Source organism: Erigeron canadensis, chromosome 8 (genome assembly GCF_010389155.1).
Source record: "Erigeron canadensis isolate Cc75 chromosome 8, C_canadensis_v1, whole genome shotgun sequence".
Taxonomy (NCBI): Eukaryota; Viridiplantae; Streptophyta; class Magnoliopsida; order Asterales; family Asteraceae; genus Erigeron; species Erigeron canadensis.
In genome coordinates this window covers 45,741,533-45,763,440 of record NC_057768.1, presented here as the reverse complement: position 1 = coordinate 45,763,440, position 21,908 = coordinate 45,741,533, and the positions used below count along the sequence as shown (strand labels likewise).

At 31.9% G+C, this 21,908-nt stretch overlaps 2 protein-coding genes across 3 annotated transcripts; both read right to left on the bottom strand.

The window, feature by feature from the left end:
* Positions 1 to 6,313: 6,313 nt before the first annotated feature.
* LOC122611124 (ethylene-responsive transcription factor RAP2-3) lies at positions 6,314 to 9,626 on the bottom strand. 2 transcript variants are annotated; one of them, XM_043784094.1, is made up of 2 exons: positions 9,360 to 9,626; positions 6,314 to 7,103 (listed from the first exon to the last, which is right to left on the bottom strand). In XM_043784094.1, exons 1-2 carry the CDS (start codon positions 9,539 to 9,541, stop codon positions 6,530 to 6,532), a joined length of 756 nt encoding a protein of 251 aa, XP_043640029.1. In that variant the 5' UTR covers positions 9,542 to 9,626; the 3' UTR covers positions 6,314 to 6,529. The 2 variants fall into 2 exon arrangements, with proteins under 2 accessions (XP_043640029.1, XP_043640030.1); XM_043784095.1 differs by having other exon boundaries at positions 6,314 to 7,038; positions 9,361 to 9,625.
* Positions 9,627 to 14,371: 4,745 nt separating this feature from the next.
* Positions 14,372 to 16,980, bottom strand: LOC122579019 (probable protein phosphatase 2C 80). Its single transcript, XM_043751099.1, has 4 exons — positions 16,827 to 16,980; positions 15,753 to 16,485; positions 15,190 to 15,664; positions 14,372 to 14,814 (listed from the first exon to the last, which is right to left on the bottom strand). The coding sequence occupies exons 2-4, from the start codon at positions 16,346 to 16,348 to the stop codon at positions 14,518 to 14,520; spliced, it is 1,368 nt and encodes a 455-aa protein (XP_043607034.1). The 5' UTR covers positions 16,349 to 16,485; positions 16,827 to 16,980; the 3' UTR covers positions 14,372 to 14,517.
* Positions 16,981 to 21,908: the final 4,928 nt, after the last annotated feature.

Below are 21,908 nucleotides of genomic sequence, written 5' to 3'. Positions count from 1 at the left end.
TTTAAACCAAAAACTGCACATATTTTTTAGTACATCTTTATGTCGTTATCCCAAATGACCACAGCCAATTAGCTGAGTTCCACGCTATAAAGCTATCGCCTCATTAAGTAGTTAATAGTTTAATTTTTACCTGCATATATCATGTTTAATGTTTAATGGTTACGAAGCACAAATCAATTAGGACGAGTCTGGCAGGACTGCTGACTGCAGAAGACGTACATATTGTCTTATTGGGCCCAGTCCATCAAAAAAATCAAAGCCAGGTTTTCTTAAGCTAGGTGCCTAGCTCGTGTTCGCCATGGACTTAATATTCATTCATAAGGGCTAGTCACTAGTGTAACGGAATTGCCAGGGCCCAACTAAACCCAACGATAATTGGGTTTGATTTAGTTTTGTCTAGCCACTTTTACTAATAATTTTTACTTAAAAGAAATAATAGCACGATACCCGCACAAATGCAGCGGGGTCATGGTGGCAACTGTGTAGCGGTGGGGTCGACCGTTGGGGGTGGAGACAGCGTCGGGTGCTGCAGATAATTGGTACTCCCTCTCGTCTCATATTAAATGTCCAATTTTGACTTGTTAAGTCTTCAGCTTTAGACTTTGACCGTAAAAATATTTGTCTATATTATATAACACTTCATATAAAATATATGGACGGATTGAATTTTCACTGTACGTTTTATTGATATAATTTTTGTCAACTATTGTATAATGCAAAAAAAAAGATATTATAGTCAAATTTACAAGCAGAAGACTTGACAAGTCAAAATTGAACATTTAATATGGAACGGAGAGAGTATAAAATTAGTTGGTGTAAATAAATAATGAAGATATTTTAAAAAATAAATTATTGATATTGTAATTTAATCATTAATGTTAATGAGGTAGTGTGTGAAATTATTCTAAGGGGTGCTAAGTGAAAATATTACATATTTTTTAACATTTCCAAAAATATAATGATATTCTATTTTTAATGTATAGCACGTTACCCGCGCGATGCAGCGGTTTTCATGGTGGCGACGGTGTGGTAATGGGGGACGAGTGTTGGTGGTAGAAAGTAGAAACATCGTTGAGTTTTATAGATAATTGATGTAAAAGTCATTGATGTAAAGAGTTATTTTAAAAGATAGAGAACTGATAATATAATATATTATTAAGAATATTTTATATATTTTTCCATATAACTTTCAACATAGAAGCTATTTTTTTATAATACAATATAGAAGTATAGATTACACTTATGCCGTTGTACGTTGGTAGTTCTATCATCTTATTAAATCCATCCATCATAGATAACATTTTATCAGCAGGCAAGTAGTGCGTGCCACACACAAGTCACAAGTCTCTCAAAAGAGTTATAATTTTTTGTTTTCATTATCATTTATCCATGTCATAAGTCTTCGCTTACGTACAATATATAATAATTCGTAATCATTGCTCTAATAATTAAGTTATAGATTATTCTCAAGTAGCCAAGTAGCTCCTTCCCAATTTAACTTGTCATTGTTTTCGGCCACGTCTTCTTTTCTTTTTTTTTAATAAGTAAACTTTTATTCATTATTGCCAAACACATGAAAAAAACATACTCATATACAAGCACTAATTACATAATGTCAAAGTTACACCATCTTTCCCATGTAATGTTTTGTGCTGTTTGTTCTATTCGTATACCATAAAAAACCGAGCGTCTTGATGTCGTGCATGATTTTTTCGACATCTTAATCTTAATATATACTATAAGACAATTGAATTAATAACTTATTAACCAATCAAATCGTTCAATTTTATCAAATTGACTTCTGCTTATGTAATTCTAATAATCATTATCCAAATTTAATATTATATTAGTGTTTGTAGAAAAAATCTCGTTATTTACACTTTTTATTTTCATCAATAATTTAAACTTTTTATCCATGAATACTTAATTTTTATTTATTTTTAACCATCAACTTGAGACGATTTTTAATTTTTTTTAAAAATACTTAAATAATTAAAAAAATGCAACATATGAAATATTGTTTACAAAAACTTATTTCAAAAGATGAAATACAACATATGTGTTTAATATTTTATAAGTATATTTTTTTAAATTTGTTTTTACTTACATTTTTTACATGACTAAAGATAAATATTAACTTATAAGAAAATATTATAAAGTGGTACATATAAATGTCGTACATTGGTATCCCAATACAATATTGATAATGTCGTCCAATTTAATACGGGTAATATATTAGATTAGATTTTTATAAATTATAAATATTGATATTTAATTTAGTATTTAATATAAACACAATATGAACTCATGAATTCCTATCCCAAACACAATAACAGATACGATATACAACATCTTTATCCTATACACAATAGGAATCACAGAACATGCGACGATCACAGAACAAAACACGATTTACAACAAAGGGTTCCTTGAATATTAAATCTAAATTAATATGAAATTCATTCAAGAATAATTCTATATCTAAATCAAGAAGTTACAAAATTTTCTCTTTTTTTTATATTAGTTTTGCGTATTAATGTTTAAAGTTACAATTGTCGCTCAAATCAAGAGTCCTAATTGTTATCAAAAAAATATGAATAAAATCCTAATTGATATCTAATTATCATAGCACAGGTGATTGAAAATAAACTTATTCATGTTATGGGCTTGCATCATGATCAAAGAGATATACTTGAATGTCAAGTACAGGATTACAAGTATGTTTATAGTTTAATTCTTAATTATCTTTCACACTAATATCACATTATGAGTATAGCTGGTTTAAAAAAATTCTACAATAGAGGAATTATTGTAGCATATGCCTGAAATGACTACGGTAAATAATTCCATCAATATGTCTGTTATAGGTGAAATTTCAAGAACTAATATCTTGAGAGTTTAAGATCTTGGCTTATCAGGATCTTGACATTGGTAAATATTCTGATAACTTACTAATATTTTGCTAATGTTATGAATTACTTGTTATTATCACATGAGTTAAGCATGCAGATTCCATAATATTTGATATAAAGCTTTGAAAAATATCTCAACAGTGCAAAGAGGAATTCACACATGGGATTAATCATCAACACGCAAAAAAGACTCAGTCTCCCAACATAATTAGACTTCAAGTTGATTTCAGCATGAGGAAAATACTTCAACGTTCACTTGACTGGGCAAGATATTCTCTAACGTTCAAGTGATGAAGACCTGGAAGATCCCTACAAACTCGCATAGTTAGTTAGCATCCAGGTCTATATAAACGAATTGGGCTGATCGATTTAGGATATCTTTTTACTTACTTGCTACAACACTACACACGTATATTTACACACACTGCTCTCGATCCTCTCGTCTTTATTCTCACATTTAGCAATATCGATCAACCGAATTCCACCATTGTAATCATTTTAACGATCATTAATAAGAGACCAAAGGCAGAGACGATTATTTCCTCCCGAGATTTTTATGCCGGCGATCCATAAGGATTAAGGGCTTTTCCTTGTCAACAAATCTCGGTGTTCTTGCTCCCTTATCTTTACTTTAATTTCGTTAATTATTAGATCTTTATCATAATTAGCATTACTTTATGTTCTTTGCATTGTTTCGGTACATCTTAGTTCTCTATTTACGTTTACATTTGTCCTTTTAATCCTTGTTTAGTCTACATACTTCTTTAACAAATGTTTTCTCAATACGCATCTTTGAAGCTCAACATATTTTACAAGTCCTTAACCTTACGAACGAAAGTTTGGTTACATAATTGATTTAAGTCTTCAAGGGTGATTATCTTGGGTAATTTTTGACCAAAACAATGTCTCAGTTAATAATGACAGTGACGAACATGTAATTATTGTACATAACTTGCAAAGTATAACACTTGGAACCGTATATTTTCAAAATTATAAGCTTTTATTACTTAAATGTATGAAGATCTAATATAAAAAATATCGTAAGCCTTGTGTTCAGTGTTGAACACGAGTCTAAAATCTAGTTAACTCCTATATTTGAGAATATCTTTTCATTCATAGTTAGCCAAACACACCAGCACGCAGCCATGTCTTCTAGAATGCGTAACTTGTCATTATTTCCAGTACTCATTTCTTCTTCTCCTTACTTTTGGCTAATTATATACACAAATCCACTACAAAGTTAGAAAAAAATATCATATAGAGACAGATTAAGAATATTAATCGGGTTGTATTTCAGTTTCTTTAAAACGGAAATTTTATCAACATATCATACATATATAATTGATATTTGTTTGAATCAAATATCACCAAATTAAAACACATATTTAGGTTTTAACTACAAAATGAAAAAAAAAAAAAAACTAAACCATAGCTTTAATTAATTAGAAAGGAAAAGTAAAACAATAAGATTAGAAGAAGAAAAAGATTTTGAAAAAAACTATTTTCTTTCTTCTAGTAAAAGGAAAATGCAAGGGAAGAAAAAAAAATAATATAGTTTTTTTTTAATTTTTAAAAGGTATGTTACTCGTGAATATCTCTAACATACATTGTTTTAGTCGGGTTCGCGTTAAAAAGTCCTTAATTAACTAGTGAGCTTGTTGGCATTAATTTGTTAAACCTTAACTAGTGACTCGATCTGTATGTTTATTTTGCCACAATAAGCCAATATATTTATTACTCCCTCCGTCTCATATTAAGTGTCCTATTTTGACTTTTTGAGTCTTTTTCTTTCGACTTTGACCGTAAATATCTTTGTTTATGTTATATAACTAACACTCGATTTAACATAGATGAATTGATTGAGTTTTAAATGTACTTTTCATTGATATAACTTTCATCAATTAACATATAACATGAACAAAGATATTTACGGTCAAAGTTGGAAGAAAAAGACTTGACTAGTCAAAATAGGACAATTAAAATGGGAAGGAGAGAGTATTTGCAAGTGTAAACCATATAAAAATCCTCTGGCCGGTTTTCACACCTCTTCTCCTCTAAAATGTAACCTTCCGCAACACGAAGATTGTTGTCTTTTGGTTGTTGCGTACGATACATTTATATAACGAGCATAGTTTTTAGTACTATCAACAAATGAGGTAATCATTTTATTAAAATACGAGTGTATATATATATATATATAATACGCCTAATAGTAAGATGATGACATTTGAAAAAGTCAGGAGACAAGATTAGGAAAGAGAATTAGTATAATCCACATGTTAAATTGTTAAAATTTTAGGTTGATTTTTAGGCATATGAGTTAGGTTGATTAATATTTCTCATATATATATAATATATATTAATATATATATATGTGTGTGTGTGAAAAAGTGAATATAAGACTGTCCGGCACCTAAGCTAGGGTATGGAACCCCTCACATATTAATTTTTTAATATTTGTTGAATTTTAATTAAATCACATGGCCCCTTGATTTTTATGGATTAAAAAAATAATACGTGAGGGTTCCACACCTAAGTTTAAATAACCTAAGCTTAAATAACTAAAAGCCTTATATTCTCATCCTTTTATATATATATATATATAGAGAGAGAGAGAGGGGCTCAAGTTGTCCAATATATGTACCTCGTACAATAAAGAAAGAGAAGGTGCATGAACGAAAATATGCATGCATAGTATCAACGTAGGACCATCTTCCATCAATCTATAAGCAATTTGATTTGATGAGGTCAATCTTTATATTTTATATTGCTAAATTTCTACAATAATGTTCTAGAATTAGTCATAGCCACATATATTGTGATTACATACAATGCATCCTTCACATCTTGTTTTATTCTATTGCAACTACATAACAAATCTTATGGCAAGTCTTGATCAGACTTTTTTGCTTATGGCCAAGTCTTACCCCACTTAAATTTGCTTTACTTGCAACATGGTGAGTGATTTTCAATTTCCAATAGTTATGATGTGTCGTTTGTGGCCGGTTTTTTATTCACTTGATGAGTATTGAACCAGGGTTAAAAATTATATGTAACATGTAACAATAACATACCTTTTTCTAATATACTAGTTTTGTATCATTACGAAATAATAATAGTAACAATTAATAATTAAATTGTTACGATTTTTAACGGTTTTAATTTATAAACACCTACGGTCATTTCCGTATTCAATTCATTCCCATATTCACGTTCCAAATACACACTAAGTGTTTAGAAATGCAATCTTTCACGAAAGGGCTACACTCCATAATTGATAATTCCATATACAAGCCCCGTCGCTTAAGGACATATTTACAAAAACATAAAAGAGATTATATGTACATGATAGAATTATTTAAAAAAAAACACATATAAACAAATATTTTAAAACCAGGCAGTAGTAAAAAATACAAACCATAATAAACAGTCTTCATAACACACAATTATACAGTATGTGTTGTGAACAACACAACTTATTGTAAAATTCGTCGCCATTACATTCTGTTTCTCATTACCACTCCAGAAAACACTACTCCCCTTTTTTAGTATAGAACAATACTGGCCAGGCTATCACTGAGTCACCGGTTCACTCACTCGACTCGGTACGTAGGTGATCATATGGTACCTGGGAAGTCATCCATCATCCAAAGATGACTCAACTCGCCACCGAGCCCACCAAACTGAGTCGACTCGTGATCAAGGCCTAAGAACGTCTCGAGGTTTGATATCTGTTCCTTGAACTCGTACTCATCATGAGTCACACTACTGTTTGAGTAGCAAGATTGGTTTTGGGCGTATTCAAAAGTCATCAACGCATGGGGCGATTGCGGTGTGTTCATGACAGGCTCATTTGACTCGCTTGATGTCTTGATTGGCAGCTTCTTAGTAGGCCGAGGAAAATTTAGCTTAGCTTTATCGCCACGGATACGCTTAGCGGCTTCATCATATGCTCGGGCTGCTTCTTCGGCTGTATTGAATGTACCAAGCCAAACCCGAACACCTTTATGCGGGTCCCGGATTTCAGCGGCCCATTTACCCCATGGTCGCTGTCTGATCCCTCTAAATTTGTTCTTCCTTGGTTTAGCCTTCTTCTCAGTTGGTTCCCAACTCTTTTCAACTGGCCCTACAATTTTAATTAGTTCTCGTATGTTTAGCCCGGTTTTGCACTCGACTCTTTTTTTTTTTTTTTCCTAAGAGCATTTTTATAGCGTAAGTTAATCAAAATCTGGATATAATAGTTACTCTTTATTTCAGTATTTTAAAAACAGATATTTTAATTGAATCAGTCCTGTCACAAAAATGGTTCAAGTCAAAACCTATATCTTTGCAATGAATTACTCGTACAATTTAACAAATTAAGCTGCACCTAAAAGCCACTTAAAATTCACTCAAATAAATACTACTCGTAGTATCAATTATTTATATAATAAATAACTTTTAACTCCACAAACTAAAAACCCAAAATTATATTAAGCATACAAGTCATCATATTCATAATTTTTAAGAAGTTATAATAATAATTAAAAAATAAAAAAAAAAACTAGTTCAACTTCAACAGGAAGAAAACCAAAAAAAAACAGCCGGTTTAATCTTAGCTGATTAAAATACCGTGCTAGTTAAACCAGTCAACCGACAAGGTAACTATTAAAGCAATTTCCAAAACATTGGTTTAATTCCTACTCGTATGACATAATCATATATGAAATGAGAAATGGTATTAGCATCATAGTTTTTTTTATTAGTTATCACATTGTACTATTATTGGATAATGATATATATGTCTAAAAATATGCCTACTATTATCTTTCATCAACTATACCTTTGATCTTGCCACGTAGCATGATCTTTTTTTAAGCCTATTTTTAGACACACACAAATTAGACACATTAACCATTTTCCTATCATCGATCATATCAAATGGGCTAATAAATTTTTGCATATTTTATACTTAAGTTGATAAAATTGCACAATCATAATCTACATACAGTACTTATTGATAATTTGAAAACGACATCAATAGTTAATTGGATAGTACTTTAACTTTGTTTATAAATTCAATGTTAAAGTAAGAATATAAAACGTCAAATTGTTTGTTTTATAATACTAAAAGTTCATATTTTAGATTATGTATATCTAATTGCTGCGAAAAACAGTAAACTTTGGAACTCATGAATGTACGAAATCGACTGTTTTTTATTGTATTTTCCTGTTATTAAAAAAAAATTAATCTTTGAACTCAACGAAAGAATGGTATATATCAAGTATTTAAATTTTATTTTTTCCTTCAAAAAAGAACATAAAAACGTATATCGAACATAAAAAAGAATGATATATATCAAGGAAATAAAAACGTATATCGAACATAAAAAAGAATGGTATATATCAAGGAAATAAAAACGTGAACCTATATATACCATATATTTGAGAACATGAGAACGGTACTCGTGCATTGCGGCGGCGAGATAGTAGAGGTGATAGGTCATACAGTGTGATAGGTCATAGGAGGTGATAAGTGTGATAGGTTGATAGCCAAATGCATTAGCTGTACGGTCTCCGTCTTCGGATTTAAAAATTCGTCGAATGTATATCGAATGACATCTCTAATGAAAGATAATAAAATTTTAAAAACACCCATATATTTTTTATGATTTCTCGATGTACAGTTTTTGAGATAAAAGATTTTGAATGAATTAGGGGAATAAAGATTTATGGAGGAGTGAGAAAAAAAATGAGTGGTTGAGATTTGAAGAAAAAGATGAAAATGAAAGTTGAAAGTTATGGGGTATTGATGTATGGTACATCATGCATTATTATGTGTATATTGTATCATGTGTATATTATTGAAATTTAAAGTTAAAAGCTGAAACTATATTTGTTTTATAACATGGTATAGATGTGATCCTTTGTAGTTATGTAACATGAGATTCCATATTTCAATATTTGAGCTTAAATTCCCAGTTTAGACGGATATATATACATAAAATTCTAAGAAGTGGTCAAAAATTCGTAAATCCATTGGTTCACACGTCATAAAATCAATAATAAATTTAAACTAAAAATCAATAAAACTTGAAGCATCACCTTGCTTACAATGTGGCTTTTAATTATTCTTTCAGAAAAGATAACAATTACTACCAATCTACCATAATATTCAATTCCGTAAAAACAGGACATAAAAGTTTTCTCGAAATGACTAGAATTAAATTTTTTTTAAATGCAAAAAGAAGTATTCAGTAATAAGTTTAGAAATCATCGATCAATAAGTTTAAAGGACAAGAAGTCAAGAACAATAAATAGATAAATAAAACAAACATAAGATTGCCATTGCACAAATTAAGGACTCGTAATATATATCACCTGTTCATCAAAAATAAAATAAAATATATATATATATATGATGGATGGATATATGTGCATGATATATATATATAGAGTGATACTATACCTTTATTGTTGATGAACTTGGTGTGTTTTGAAGTAGTTTGGGAACCCGACAGTGTTTGTGGTTTGAAATCCCAAGCAAAGATATCATCGGTGTCGAACTCAAACCAGAGATCATCAGCCGTCAGCTTTCGGTTGCGGTTGAATATGGGTTCGGCATCGGAAATCACTGCTCCGCCGCACATTTTTGGTGTTGCAACTAATTAGAGAAATAAAGAGAGAGGGTGGACAAAATATATATTGCAAAGGAAATGTTTATTTATTTAAAATGTTCAATGTGTTCATTTATAGCGGACGGTTACAAAGTAAAGAAGGAAAAAGACAAGCTAAGCCTTATTTAAATCTCACTTTGTTGAGCTTTTTTTTTTTTTTTTTTTTTTTTTTTTTTTTTTTTTTTTTAATTAAGCTTTTAGCGTGCGTCTACGAAAGTACGAAGAACATTTACAATGGTTAAATGGTGTAAAAGTTTTTTTTCCATTTCCATCTCACGTTTTTATTTTTTTCCAAATGACAAAAGTTATTAAAGTATACCTTTCTAAAAAAAAATATTTTTTTTTAATAATTTTAATTACCCATAGTTATTTGACAACATAGATAAATTAAATCATATTAGTTAGGGTAAAAAAATAATATAATATAAAAAACCATAGTTATTTATATAGGGGTATAATAAAACTAATATAAAAAAAGTTTCCTCTAATAAGTTGAACATTGTCAATCTTTTGTTAAAAAAAGTTTTTGTCGGCCTTTAACAGTATCAACCTTTCTAATATTTTTTTTTTTCACGAATACCCTTTGATCAGTATCTATTAAAGATGCTATAAGGCATATAATATAAAGGATTAAATAAATTACAACTTTTTAACATTACAAGTGAAAAATTAAAACTAATAATTAATTAAGTTACAAATTTAGTATTTTAGAATGAAACTAATTTTTTATTATAAGAAATATCAAGTTCATCAAATTCATTTTAAAATGTGACTTGTGATTCACCGTTGTCACTATTACCGCTATTGCTGCTACCACTACAGCACCGTGGTTACCACCATTATCGTCGTGTTGAGCGAGTATACGTTTAGTAAAGATTTACTGATGAGCCCTAAGTATCTACATTACAATTACTAACATTCTGAAAGGATATTTGATTATTTGGTGAGTTATATATTTTCCAATACTTGCTAGTTTCTAGTTTCACGTCTTAATTATACGGATTAAATCTTAATTTAAACAATATGCTAACAAAGTAACAAGAAGGCTTTTTTTGTTTATAAAGACGATAGGAGCTAGGTCCTAATTGTCCTGATGGGTCTTTAGAGTATGAGTTGAAACCGACGGTAACAAGTTCGAGGTTGAGTGGTTGAAAAAAGTAATACGAGTATATACTTCTCTTTATCTTTCTTGATCCTTTCCAAAAAATGAAGACGATAGGAGATACACGTGGATGCATACGTGTCATCTTACTTGTCAATTACCTCTAACACATTAGCAATAACACCAGGTTGTGTTTTTTTAGTTCCCAACGTTAGTCGAAATGAAAATATATATATTGATGTTAATCGTATTCTAGTAAGTATTCAGATCCGGGTATAATTTGAAACTTTTAAAAACCATTAATCCATTTTTTAACATTGGTGATAGTACCAATTTTCCAATAGTCACGTTTTTAATTTTTGAGAAGAATGCCATCAATACATACTTCATTTGGTCACGCTTTAATTAAAGAGTAGTAATATATCACAGTCTTTTAAACATAACTTGTTATTTGTAATATAGTATAATATAGCCAATAAGGCATAGATCACTTGACAAATACTTGGAACGGTGAGGAGCAGATCAAAGCCCAAATCAAACGTTCAAAAAATAATAATAATATACTCGTAATACGAGTATAATTTTAGCAATCTAGTATTTCTGTAAAGGGTTGAAAGTTGGTGGAAGTGCTACCCAAGTTTATGCAACACGCTAATCTTATTGTGAATAAGGTCACGCAAAATTCGTGAAGCATTCTGTTTTCCTTTTTAATAACAGTCATATATAGACTAGCTAGCTCATCGGTTGTACCCTTGTTTCTAATTTATCTATTTCGTGGCTCTTTTGACATGAAGAAATTTCCCATAATGCTTGCCTTTTTTCTTCTTCTTTTGATTTGTTTGGCTAAAGGTAAATTATTCGACAACTTCATGTTAGTATTTTAATCTGTACATACATGATACACATAACGCTTAAGGCAACATCTTTATCATTTATACATATTGACGTGGGCTTAATACTCAAAAGTATGCATTTTTATGATCGATATTTAAATTTATTAGCTTAGGGTACGTACATATATACTACATGACGACGTACGGTATCTATGATCAAAGATTAACACTTAACATTGTGTTTCTTTAGTTTCACGTGTTGGGCGTCATCTTTTTCTTTTTCCATATAAAAAATATCCTGACAAATTTTGTAGAGAAAATTACTTAGATGGTCATGATATCTTAGACTAAGAGGAGTGGGAAGAAAGGGAGGGAGAAACCACTTGCGCCATGTGTCATATGGTGTAAGAAGAGTTGCCCTTGAAAAAGGTGAAAATGAGTGGATTTTAAAGAGTGGGGCGACTTGTGCCATGTGGCATGTGGGGTAGGGAAGTGTTGTATGTAAAAAAGGTAAAAATGGGTGGATTTAGGAGAAGTCGGCGAGGGAGGGTGGTGTTCAGGGCGACTTTGGCTGACTTTGGAGCACAAAGGGGCGAGTTGTGGAGGTCGGGCAAAACACAAGTCGGGCAAGGGGGTGGTGTGGGGGGCGACTCTTGGTGACAAAAGGCGAGAGTCGGGCAAAATCACCTCCACTCCTCTTAGTCTTAGAATGAATATTCTATTTTAGACACATATATAAAAACTTACCTATTTGGTTAATATATTTTTACCACCTAACTTATTTAATAAGAACAAAAACACCCAATAATATCATGCCAAATATTACTCCAAAAGTTAATTAAGCCTAACCTAAAAGTATGGAATAGATTATTTGTTGACTTAATGTGATTTATGTTGTAAATTGAAATAGTTATGGTTAGTCAATTTGATATGATTTCAATGCCGTTTAAAAAAAATATTTTGATATGATTTTAATATTGAGTTGTTGAAGCTGCTTAATTAAAGAAAATATGTGTTAATGATATGCACATAGTTACATTCTATCCTTCAAATCCATTTTATTATGTATATATCCCGTTCTGAAGTAATACAAAGACCGAAAAACTTTGTACAACTTGTTAATTTTGTGAAAATGGTGTTGTCACCTAAAGCGATTTGGCCTCATTAAGTTTGTGTCACCTAAATATTCAACTTTTTTTTGAATAGATTTGGTCCATTTGAAGAAGATAAACAATATCAATAAGGATAAGTTTTGGAATGACACTTGGTAAGTTATTATTGGAAGTTTTTGTTTCCTACTAAATCAGTTATGTGGTAGTATCTAAATTCAATGACCAAATAAATAAATTTTATGTAGGTATCTAAATTAAGATATACACTCTAAAATATAACCATATATGCAATTTTTCCAATTTTATATTACATAAGATAAATCATTACATGCCGAATGTCATTTTTATTTTGATATAAACCGGGTATAGAGACGGTCAGCCAATTAAGTGTATACTTTTTATACTACATTCAACTAATTATTTATTAAAAGTGATTTTTTGATAATCATGAGCAGAGTAGTGTATAGGTATCAAAAATGACATTAACGAGACCAAAAAGATAACAAGAAGTTATAGTGCAAAGGCTATTGATGCAAATAGGGCTATATATTGTTGCAATGATGCTGCGGGTGTCAAATGTTTCGATACGCTTGAGGAGTGTAAGAAGAGTTGCAAAAACCCATGTGCTTAACGACATTTCAACGGCAAAATAGATTAAATAAGTTATTGTGAGCTGACTTAATGTCGTTACATATGTATTACTCCATATTATAATTTATAATATATATTACGGTAACCTTCGGTTCTTCAAGAACTCGAATCCTAATACAGTAATATGCGTTCGTTATTCAGCCGTGAAGGAAATATAAGGCGAGTATTGTTTTAAATATGCACGTAATAGACATCCTATAAATTCATACTTGTTTATATGAAACTATCACCCGTGCAAAAATGGAAGCATATAAATAATCATTTGGTCTTTGTCCTTGTTTAAGAATACGTTTGTAGCATGTTTGTCCAAAGGTAATGGGTAGTGATGTGTGGTAATGTACTAATGTGAAAAATGTAAAAATATATAAAGATGTTTGTATGATTAAGGTAAAATTATAAATTTTAAGCATTTGTAACAATATAATATGACATATGACTTGACGGCTAAGGATGCCTAAAGGCGTCTCTAACATTGAGAATAGTCTTATGCGTTATTCAACTGGGAAGTAAATTGAATTTAAGGAGAAGAATATATATAATTGGATCACACTAATAGGTTGATATGTAGTTACGCTTTTGTTTTAGGCACAAATAGAAATTACAAGCTTACTATATCGAATGATTCTCAAAGCAAAGCAAGCAATTTAGGCCCTTGTTGTGGACCTCAAACATTATTACATCTAACACCTAGCAAAGCGGAACATTAAGCTAGACTAAAAAAACCTCTCTTCAAATTTAAGTTGCTCAAAAAGTATTTCAGCAAAATTAATATGGGACATTAATCAAATCCTAATATGCGATATGCAAATGTGAAGTAAACTATAGGAGATTTTGGTTGAAAAATGTAGATGTCATATCCAATATTTCATAACATGAATCAGAAGTTTACCAGTAAGGCAATAAGAAAGATCATAAGAACCATCTTTGTTCTGGTATAAGAGCTAAACGCGTCAAAATAGCATACCTTTGATCTTAAGCTCCTATATAAGTATGTGTACATAACATATAGATTTAGTAAGCTTTGTGGCTTACATTTGTATACCCATCATACCAATTCTATATGCATGTTTGTACATAAAAAGGGATAATACGATACTCATTCAGATTGCAATAGGAATAAGAAACAATAGATAACCAGTACAGTATCATAATAGAATGACTCTTTGGAAAATTGGAACCATAAGTTCTCTGAACTTGGCTTCCTATGACATAAACTTTCAAAATAAGAAAAAAGAACCGAAAACAAAAAGCTTACTCATCAGTTGGGCCAGTGACAAATGAAACGACAACTGTTATATCATCAAGTTTACCACCATGATAACGGAAACCGGCTTCCTGGGCAGCAGTAGCAAAAGGGGACTGCCGTTTCCTATCTAAAGCTTTCACCCGTGCCAAGTCCGCTATACTTTTAGCCATAATCTCGGGGCTCACCCTTGACCTAACTCCTTGAACCACCAATGCCGTTACTTCGTTAATGTATAAATTGTCGAACAATCCATCAGTCCCAGCAATAATAACATCACCTGCTGCCACATCAATTTTGAATACCTGTTGATCATCCATTAATACCAGTCAGATATCAATATTTATCCATTGCTGGTTTCTTGTAAACATTTATATGTTTATGGTGATAAAAACAATTATTTATCCATTTAAAATAAGAGGATGTTAGCATTTACGTTTTAAGGCTGATTATCTCAATATCTAAAGTCATGATAATTAGTTTTCTTTTCCTGCAGTGATGCCTTTTTATGGTGATTATATCTATTTAATCCTACATTACAAGCTCATACATCACACTACAGGCCATTTTATAACAATTAATTATCCACCTGCAGTACTCTTTTTAATATAATCACTTTCAAAACACATCCAAAGTTTGAAGTTGCAAACAGGAATATATTCAGCTGTCCTATAACTTACTTGACCTGAACTTGGCTGGTCCCCTTCACTTCCATTTGCTAGCTGATATGTAAAGTTGAAATCGTGTTGTTGTACAGGGGACTGAAAGATGGTACACCCATCTCTTATCACAACGAACCCACTATCGCCCAGATTGATGGCATGAAGACCCTCGCCATTTAGGGCTATGATGCATGCAGTAGAAGAGCCTTTGGCTTTTGTAGCTGCATGGGCTTTAGTCAAAACACGAGCTGGGTCAATGGCTTCCTTAGGTTCACTTTGTATAGCTTGCACAGAATTAGACATTAGTGAACGGGAATACAGTCCAGCATTAATGCCTACATCAGCCCATCCACCAACTCCATCCGCTACACCAATTGCTTGTTCATTAACAAGTATGAAGTGAGCATCCTCTCCACCAGTTGCTTCTTTATCAGGATGTGGCAGGTACGAGGATCCCGATCGTAGCTTTAGAGTTTTACCAAGCACCTCCTTCCTAGATTTTCAGATACTTACAAATTATTAACATATATAAATACAACAAACAAACTCCATGAAGATATTCAATAGTTAACATATCATACCCATCGGGTTCAATAGCAAGACTTGTAATCGTTACATCATGTGATGTTTCTTTCAGTCCACCATCAGAATAACACATTGTAGAGGAAGTGTTATAGCTTCTTCCCAATTTCCCACTGAGTGCACTCACATCATTCACCATGTGACTAATACCATATATAAAATACCCATGAACTCCATGGGTCTTACTTGGTTCTCTATTTTTCATACCCACACTAGCAGCATGAAATCTTCTACTTTTTTCCACAAAATGCCAGCTAGGTCTAGCAAAACTCGACGCATTTCCACAACTTGATATAAAATTGTCCACAACGAGATCACCAGACGCAGTCACAGAACCAGAAGTAGCCATATTTCTTGAAAAATACGGCGTCTTTGTATATCCAAACATACAATAACGCAACTTAGCAACACCCGTGACTCGCAAATCCTTTCTCAAATTCCCAAATTCACAATCTTTTTCCAAAGATACGCGGCTAATAGTACTAGCACGAGACACACTCCTCTGCGGAACGTGATTTTTAACTTGCAACTTAATCCCTTTTCTTAGTCCAAAACCAAGAGGGATGTTTAACTTAGAAAGAGAACTAGTTTGCATTCTTAATTTTACTCCCTATAACACAACACCTCAATTTCAAGACTGCATAATATAACCATCATATATTTTTATAACCATTTAAAAAATCGCTATTTCCAGATACTATGTATCTTGACCGTTGTATACACCACAATATCCTGCAAGTTTTACAATCACACATCAAAATCATGCGATATAAAGAGCTGGGTCAATTTTAAATTGAAAAAGTTTCAAACTTTTATCACAAGACAAACAATTAAGACAGTTACAATCAATTACAATTTGCAAAATTAGGGTTTTCTTGATTTCAAGAAAGTGCGACAATATTTTACATAACAAATCAAGTTTATTACTTTATTTGGTCTCGACATATTAATTAACGATGTGACATGAAAAATCACCCTTTTAAAAGGAAATAAGCACTAAAAAGTAAAAATTACCTATTTCACAAGTTGTATTGACATAAAAATAGAAATAGAGATAGGGAGACAAGAAGGACCTTATCTGTATGTATATATCCAATGAAAGATTGAGGGATGGAATATCCAATAATCTGTAAGTATATGAGGAATAAGTACAGAAAGGGGGATACAATGGAGCTCTGTGTTTTGTTTCTTGTTTGTTTGGTTGGTTGGTTGGTGGTTTATCTAATCTAAATCTAATCTAATACGGTAAATACCTATTTTATAAGAATCAAATTTAAGGGTTCGTGGTTTAGACTAGAGGTTGTACTTCGTTTAGTTCGCTACGGTTTTGACAAATCTTTTCAACGTACACTACTTTGGGTCTTTTTAATAAAAATAAATAAAATAACAAAAACTCGAACCAACCTTTTCGGTTTTTAAAACCCCAAAATGGTTGAATTTGTGTGGTTTGGTTCAGTTTGTCGTTTTTGTGATTCGGTTTTGATCAATTTTCGGTTTTGGTCTCATTGTTTTATATATTATATCTTAATCTCTTATTTTTTACATTTTTAGTTTACTATGCTATATATTTAACTTCTAATTGTTTAGCAAAAAAAATAATAATATAGAAACTAAAATATATGAATGATTTCTATTTAACTAAATTTATCTTTTAGGTGTTAAATTAGTTTAACTTTTTATAAATTGAATTAATTTTGTTTTGCATTTCCATCTAAAACATAAAATTTATTTTGATTTGTATACTAAAAAACAAAAAATCTATATATATTAACATATTTACTAACTATAAGTAATGAATATGAATGTAATGCAATATAAATAAAACAAATTTAAATATCAGTTTGTTTTTTGATCGTTTTTTTAATATGAAACCGAACCCGAACCGATCATAGAATACAAAAACCAAACCTATCAATTTTGTTAGGTTTTTGATTTTGACCGTTCATTTTTCTCGGTTGCTGTTTTTGCTCACTTGTTACAAGTTTATGATTATAAGCTCATATATTTTACTTTTCTATTTGTGAGTCAAAAAACAAAAAAACAAAAAACTGCCTCTATTGACTTACAACATATGACGTAAATACGTCTTGCATATAAATGGAAAATTAGTGAATAGTTCGTTATAATATAAATAGCATAATTGGATGTAGTGTTAAAGCCCTTGCTTGTTAAATGTTCTATTCGCACCCTTTTGATACTTATTAGTGGGCTACAATGTTGTTTTCTTTTATGGGCCGGGATTATATTTTTTTTGGGATGGGTTCAATTCACATAATGCACCAAAATTGATATAGATGGGCTAGATTTGGGCTGGGCCGCTGGGGTCCGCCTCCCTCCTAATCTCCCATAATGCTGCATCGCTAGTTGGCAGAAAAGAAGAATTGCATCTTCTCTTCGATCATCAAGAGTGTCTGAGTCTGCATTTCTTTTCTCTATTGTTGAAGCCCTTTCATTCATGGTGAATTGGTGACCAAAAGATGATAAAGTTGGTACATGCTTATGTTTTTTACAACAAATAAGCATTTTTTTAGAATAAACAAATTCCAAACCCCGAAAAGTTAATTCAGTTAAAAAACTAGACCTTTGCTCAAAAAGAAAAAAGACAAGTTTAACAAGTTAAAAAAAATACATATATAACAATGATGTGTTTCTTGCGCTGCATCAGTGCATCATGTTACCTTAATTGTGCCCCTACGCCTTTCCTTTGACAACCATGTTGCCCTCACTTACTTGGTGTGCCACTTCAATTCCCTACATCTCCGCATCCCAAACGATTCCATTACTCCGATCCGTTCTCCTTCTGGCCCTCCACCTTGGAATAGTGTGGCCCGTTGCCCTGGCATCCCAACACGTACCTTATCTCAAAGTGGTAAGTTTTAATGTATTATATTCTTTGACCAAGTACGTACATGTTTAATTATACTTCAATGTAGATCATCAATTGTGATTGAGAATTTGTGAATGACATCCAAATTTTGGTTCATTGGTCTATTTGAAACTTTAAGATAAAGTTGATGGCATCCTTGATCTATCAGAATCACTATTCTTTATTTAACATAATATAGCTAGGTTTAGAATTTTAACCTATACGACTGTACTAATGTATCGTAAATTACGCTCTTAATCTTTAGCCTTCATTTTCTTCTTATTTGTAATCAACATTTTAGGTAGACTCGTTAGTTCATGAGGAGTTGATTCATGTTATATGTATATTTCTTTCGTTCTCTTTAATATGCCTCCTTAATCACTATAAGCAAGTAGAATGGTGATGCATGCATTAATTATGAATACAAAGAGAGATACTGTATGATACAAGGAAGAGAAGAAGAGTACTATTGAAACATAACAATAACCACTATTTAAGTGATATATTATGATATGATAATTGTTTCCAGTAGTAGTACTCTTGGCACATCCTCATCATAAGACCGGTTTTTGGCAAAGCTAGGGGATGGATTCGGAGTTACACACAGCAAACTTTACAAAACATATATTGATATGATGTAGCTATCTATCTAAATCAACTGTTAAAAAAAGAAGCCCCACTTCCTTTTAGGATATTCCACAACTAGTGTCCCGCCATACTTGTTGACCGCCTCGTAGCAATTGATCACATTCTCGGTCCTTTTAACTGGTACTTGTTGAACAATGTAAGTTTGTTGGCGTTTATACTGACATGGAAAGAGCTGTGGTGGAGTTGACCTCTCTGGTGGAGCGGTTTGCCTACCCGGGTAGTTATTGTCCAGGAGGGCAAATGCTTCTGCCCCAATCATTGGAAGCTCGGGTTTGGTCTTTGAGTAATTGGACATTTTGAAAGAAAGTGATTGAGATATATGGAGCTACTAGCTAGATAGTTCTGTTTTGTTGTATTTGGTTATGTTGTGTATATCATCATATACTATATGGCTTTATATATACACAGGCAAATGCAAATGCAGATGATGATAAGCCTGATTAGCCTTGATGGTACTCTTTATCTGCATTCTTTTAGTTATATTAATTGTTGTTCATGGAAATTTATTCTTTTTCTTTGAGTGCCGAATCATATTTTGTGCGTATTCCTTTCAGACGGAAGGAAAGCAAATAGGTTATTCTGGGTTCTTTTTACAAAAGTAGTTATCATGTAAAGTGCTTAATAGTATTCATCAGTTTTTGAAGATGCTTGAAAGAAGGCAGGATTCAATGAAAAGTGTACTCAACTTTAGGTATCCATATCAAACATATAATTGAATAAAAATGTAGCGGACTAGTTTGATCTACCCAAACCATGTAATGAAGTGGATACAGAGGATTGGTGTATATATTTGTCAATGGTGTGGACTAGCTGATCTCGATTTCTTATATGTAAGCTCTAGCTAGCTCATTGCTTTAGCAATCGACTTGACGAGTCCTATGAGGCTTTAATTAATTAGAAACTAGTATGTACGTGTTTCGTTTCAAGGTGTTCTAGGATCCCCAAATCCCTATTCCGTCTTAATTTTCGAGTTCTTATTCACAGGTGTTGTCTAATTTTGCACCTAAAGAACATATCTTTTAGAGTTAATTATTTTTGAACAGTTTAGAGTTAATTATTTAAATGGTACATTTGCTCGATATTGTTGGTTTCATATCTTATCTATATACTTAAATTATGCACGCTCATTAATAGGGGTAAACCCTTGCCTCCAATATTTAAGTATGAAACCGCAATATCAAGTATACGTTAGGTACCATTTAAGTAATTAACTCTATCTTTTAATATGTAACACATTTGTCACATCCTATAGATCGACTTCACATCTACATTTGTTTTCTTAAGGAAAGGCAGTGAACCGGATGAAAATTGAAAGAACATAGTATCAATATCAAATACAGCAGAACTGAAACAGATAAAGCCATGTAAATTGATCATTTATAAACAGTGTTAGAACTTCATTTGAAAAGGCATCATCAACAACCGTCCAGGTATCTATCTATATAATCATTATAAACCAAATGGAAACAAATATTAAAAATGAGTCACAGATCCTCCATCCATATCCAATATTCTCTAGGAGTTTAATCTATTCTATATGTAGTATATAACCTATCAAAGTGTATTATATATTCTCCCGCATTATAATTTAAATAAGAAATATAATCATTACAAATGGATATTTGCATATATCTCTATTCCTCTCAATCTTTTAAACTAATTGAATACTATATTCCGTTCATACTCTATCCATCCACAACAGTTAACGTGAATGGAGCATTCAATTTAAGTACTATCTATTAAAAAATTTATGTCTCTTACAAGGTCGCTTGAACCGGGGGAGGTTACTGTTGTGTTTGTTCCCCAAAATGTCTATCGGAGGACATGACCAATGAGAGTTTATCTAGAGGACTAGGTGTTTAGGACTAGTTTAATGGTTTGGAGAGCCGGTGAGAGGACTAGGATTAGTATAGCTAGGCGGCCTAAGTTCCTTTTTTCCATATAGGTTGTTTAGAAGTCGTTACTGCCTTGGCCCAATCGGGCTCCTTTCAGGTTTTGTCATTTCTTATTTATATGTATGTTTGTCTTGGTTGTTTCTCACTACTTGTTCGAGTTACGTATTAGTTTGCTACTTTTATGTTGTTTAATATGCCAAATATGGTTGCCTTCGTATTTGTATTTGTATTGTCAAACATGTTTCTAAGATATCGGTAGGGCACATGATTGATACTCGTTCGACCCGCATAGTAGCCGGACCCAGCAGATAGGTATTTCATCTTTTCAGATTCTCGGCAGACAGGTATGATTTTCTAAACATTCGGAGGTCCTTATAGAAGCAATCTATTTACCTTTGTGTAGAGGTAAGACTTTCTACAGCTTACTTCCCCCATATCCCGCGCAGGGATTGGGTCTTGTTGTTGTTGTTGTTACAAGGTCGCTTGAGCTAAAAGAACATATACATGCTTTATGTAAAAAACTAGTCATATAACTGTTCGATGCGACAGTGTAATGGTAGTGGTCACGGCGGCGACAGGTGGTGGCGACGACGGTGACGGGTAGTGGTGGCGACGGTGGCGGTAACAATATGGTTGTTAATGTAAAATTACCGATGTAAAAAGAGGTAATATAGTCTATAGTTAGTTTAAAGGTTGATAAATTAGTATCGTAAGAATTTTATTAAACATATTATAACTATATTAGA

What these genes read in the sequence shown, in the direction of transcription:
- LOC122611124 (XM_043784094.1), bottom strand. Translation starts at nt 9,541, where the DNA reads ATGTGCGGCGGAGCAGTGATTTCCGATGCCGAACCCATATTCAACCGC. An exon ending in AAGTTCATCAACAATAAAGG is followed by an intron (nt 7,104 to 9,359) that starts TATAGTATCACT and finishes ATGCTCTTAGGA; the next exon opens with AAAAAAAAAAAAAAGAGTCG.
- LOC122579019 (XM_043751099.1), bottom strand. Translation starts at nt 16,348, where the DNA reads ATGCAAACTAGTTCTCTTTCTAAGTTAAACATCCCTCTTGGTTTTGGA. An exon ending in CTTGCTATTGAACCCGATGG is followed by an intron (nt 15,665 to 15,752) that starts GTATGATATGTT and finishes CTGAAAATCTAG; the next exon opens with GAAGGAGGTGCTTGGTAAAA. An exon ending in ACCAGCCAAGTTCAGGTCAA is followed by an intron (nt 14,815 to 15,189) that starts GTAAGTTATAGG and finishes GATGATCAACAG; the next exon opens with GTATTCAAAATTGATGTGGC.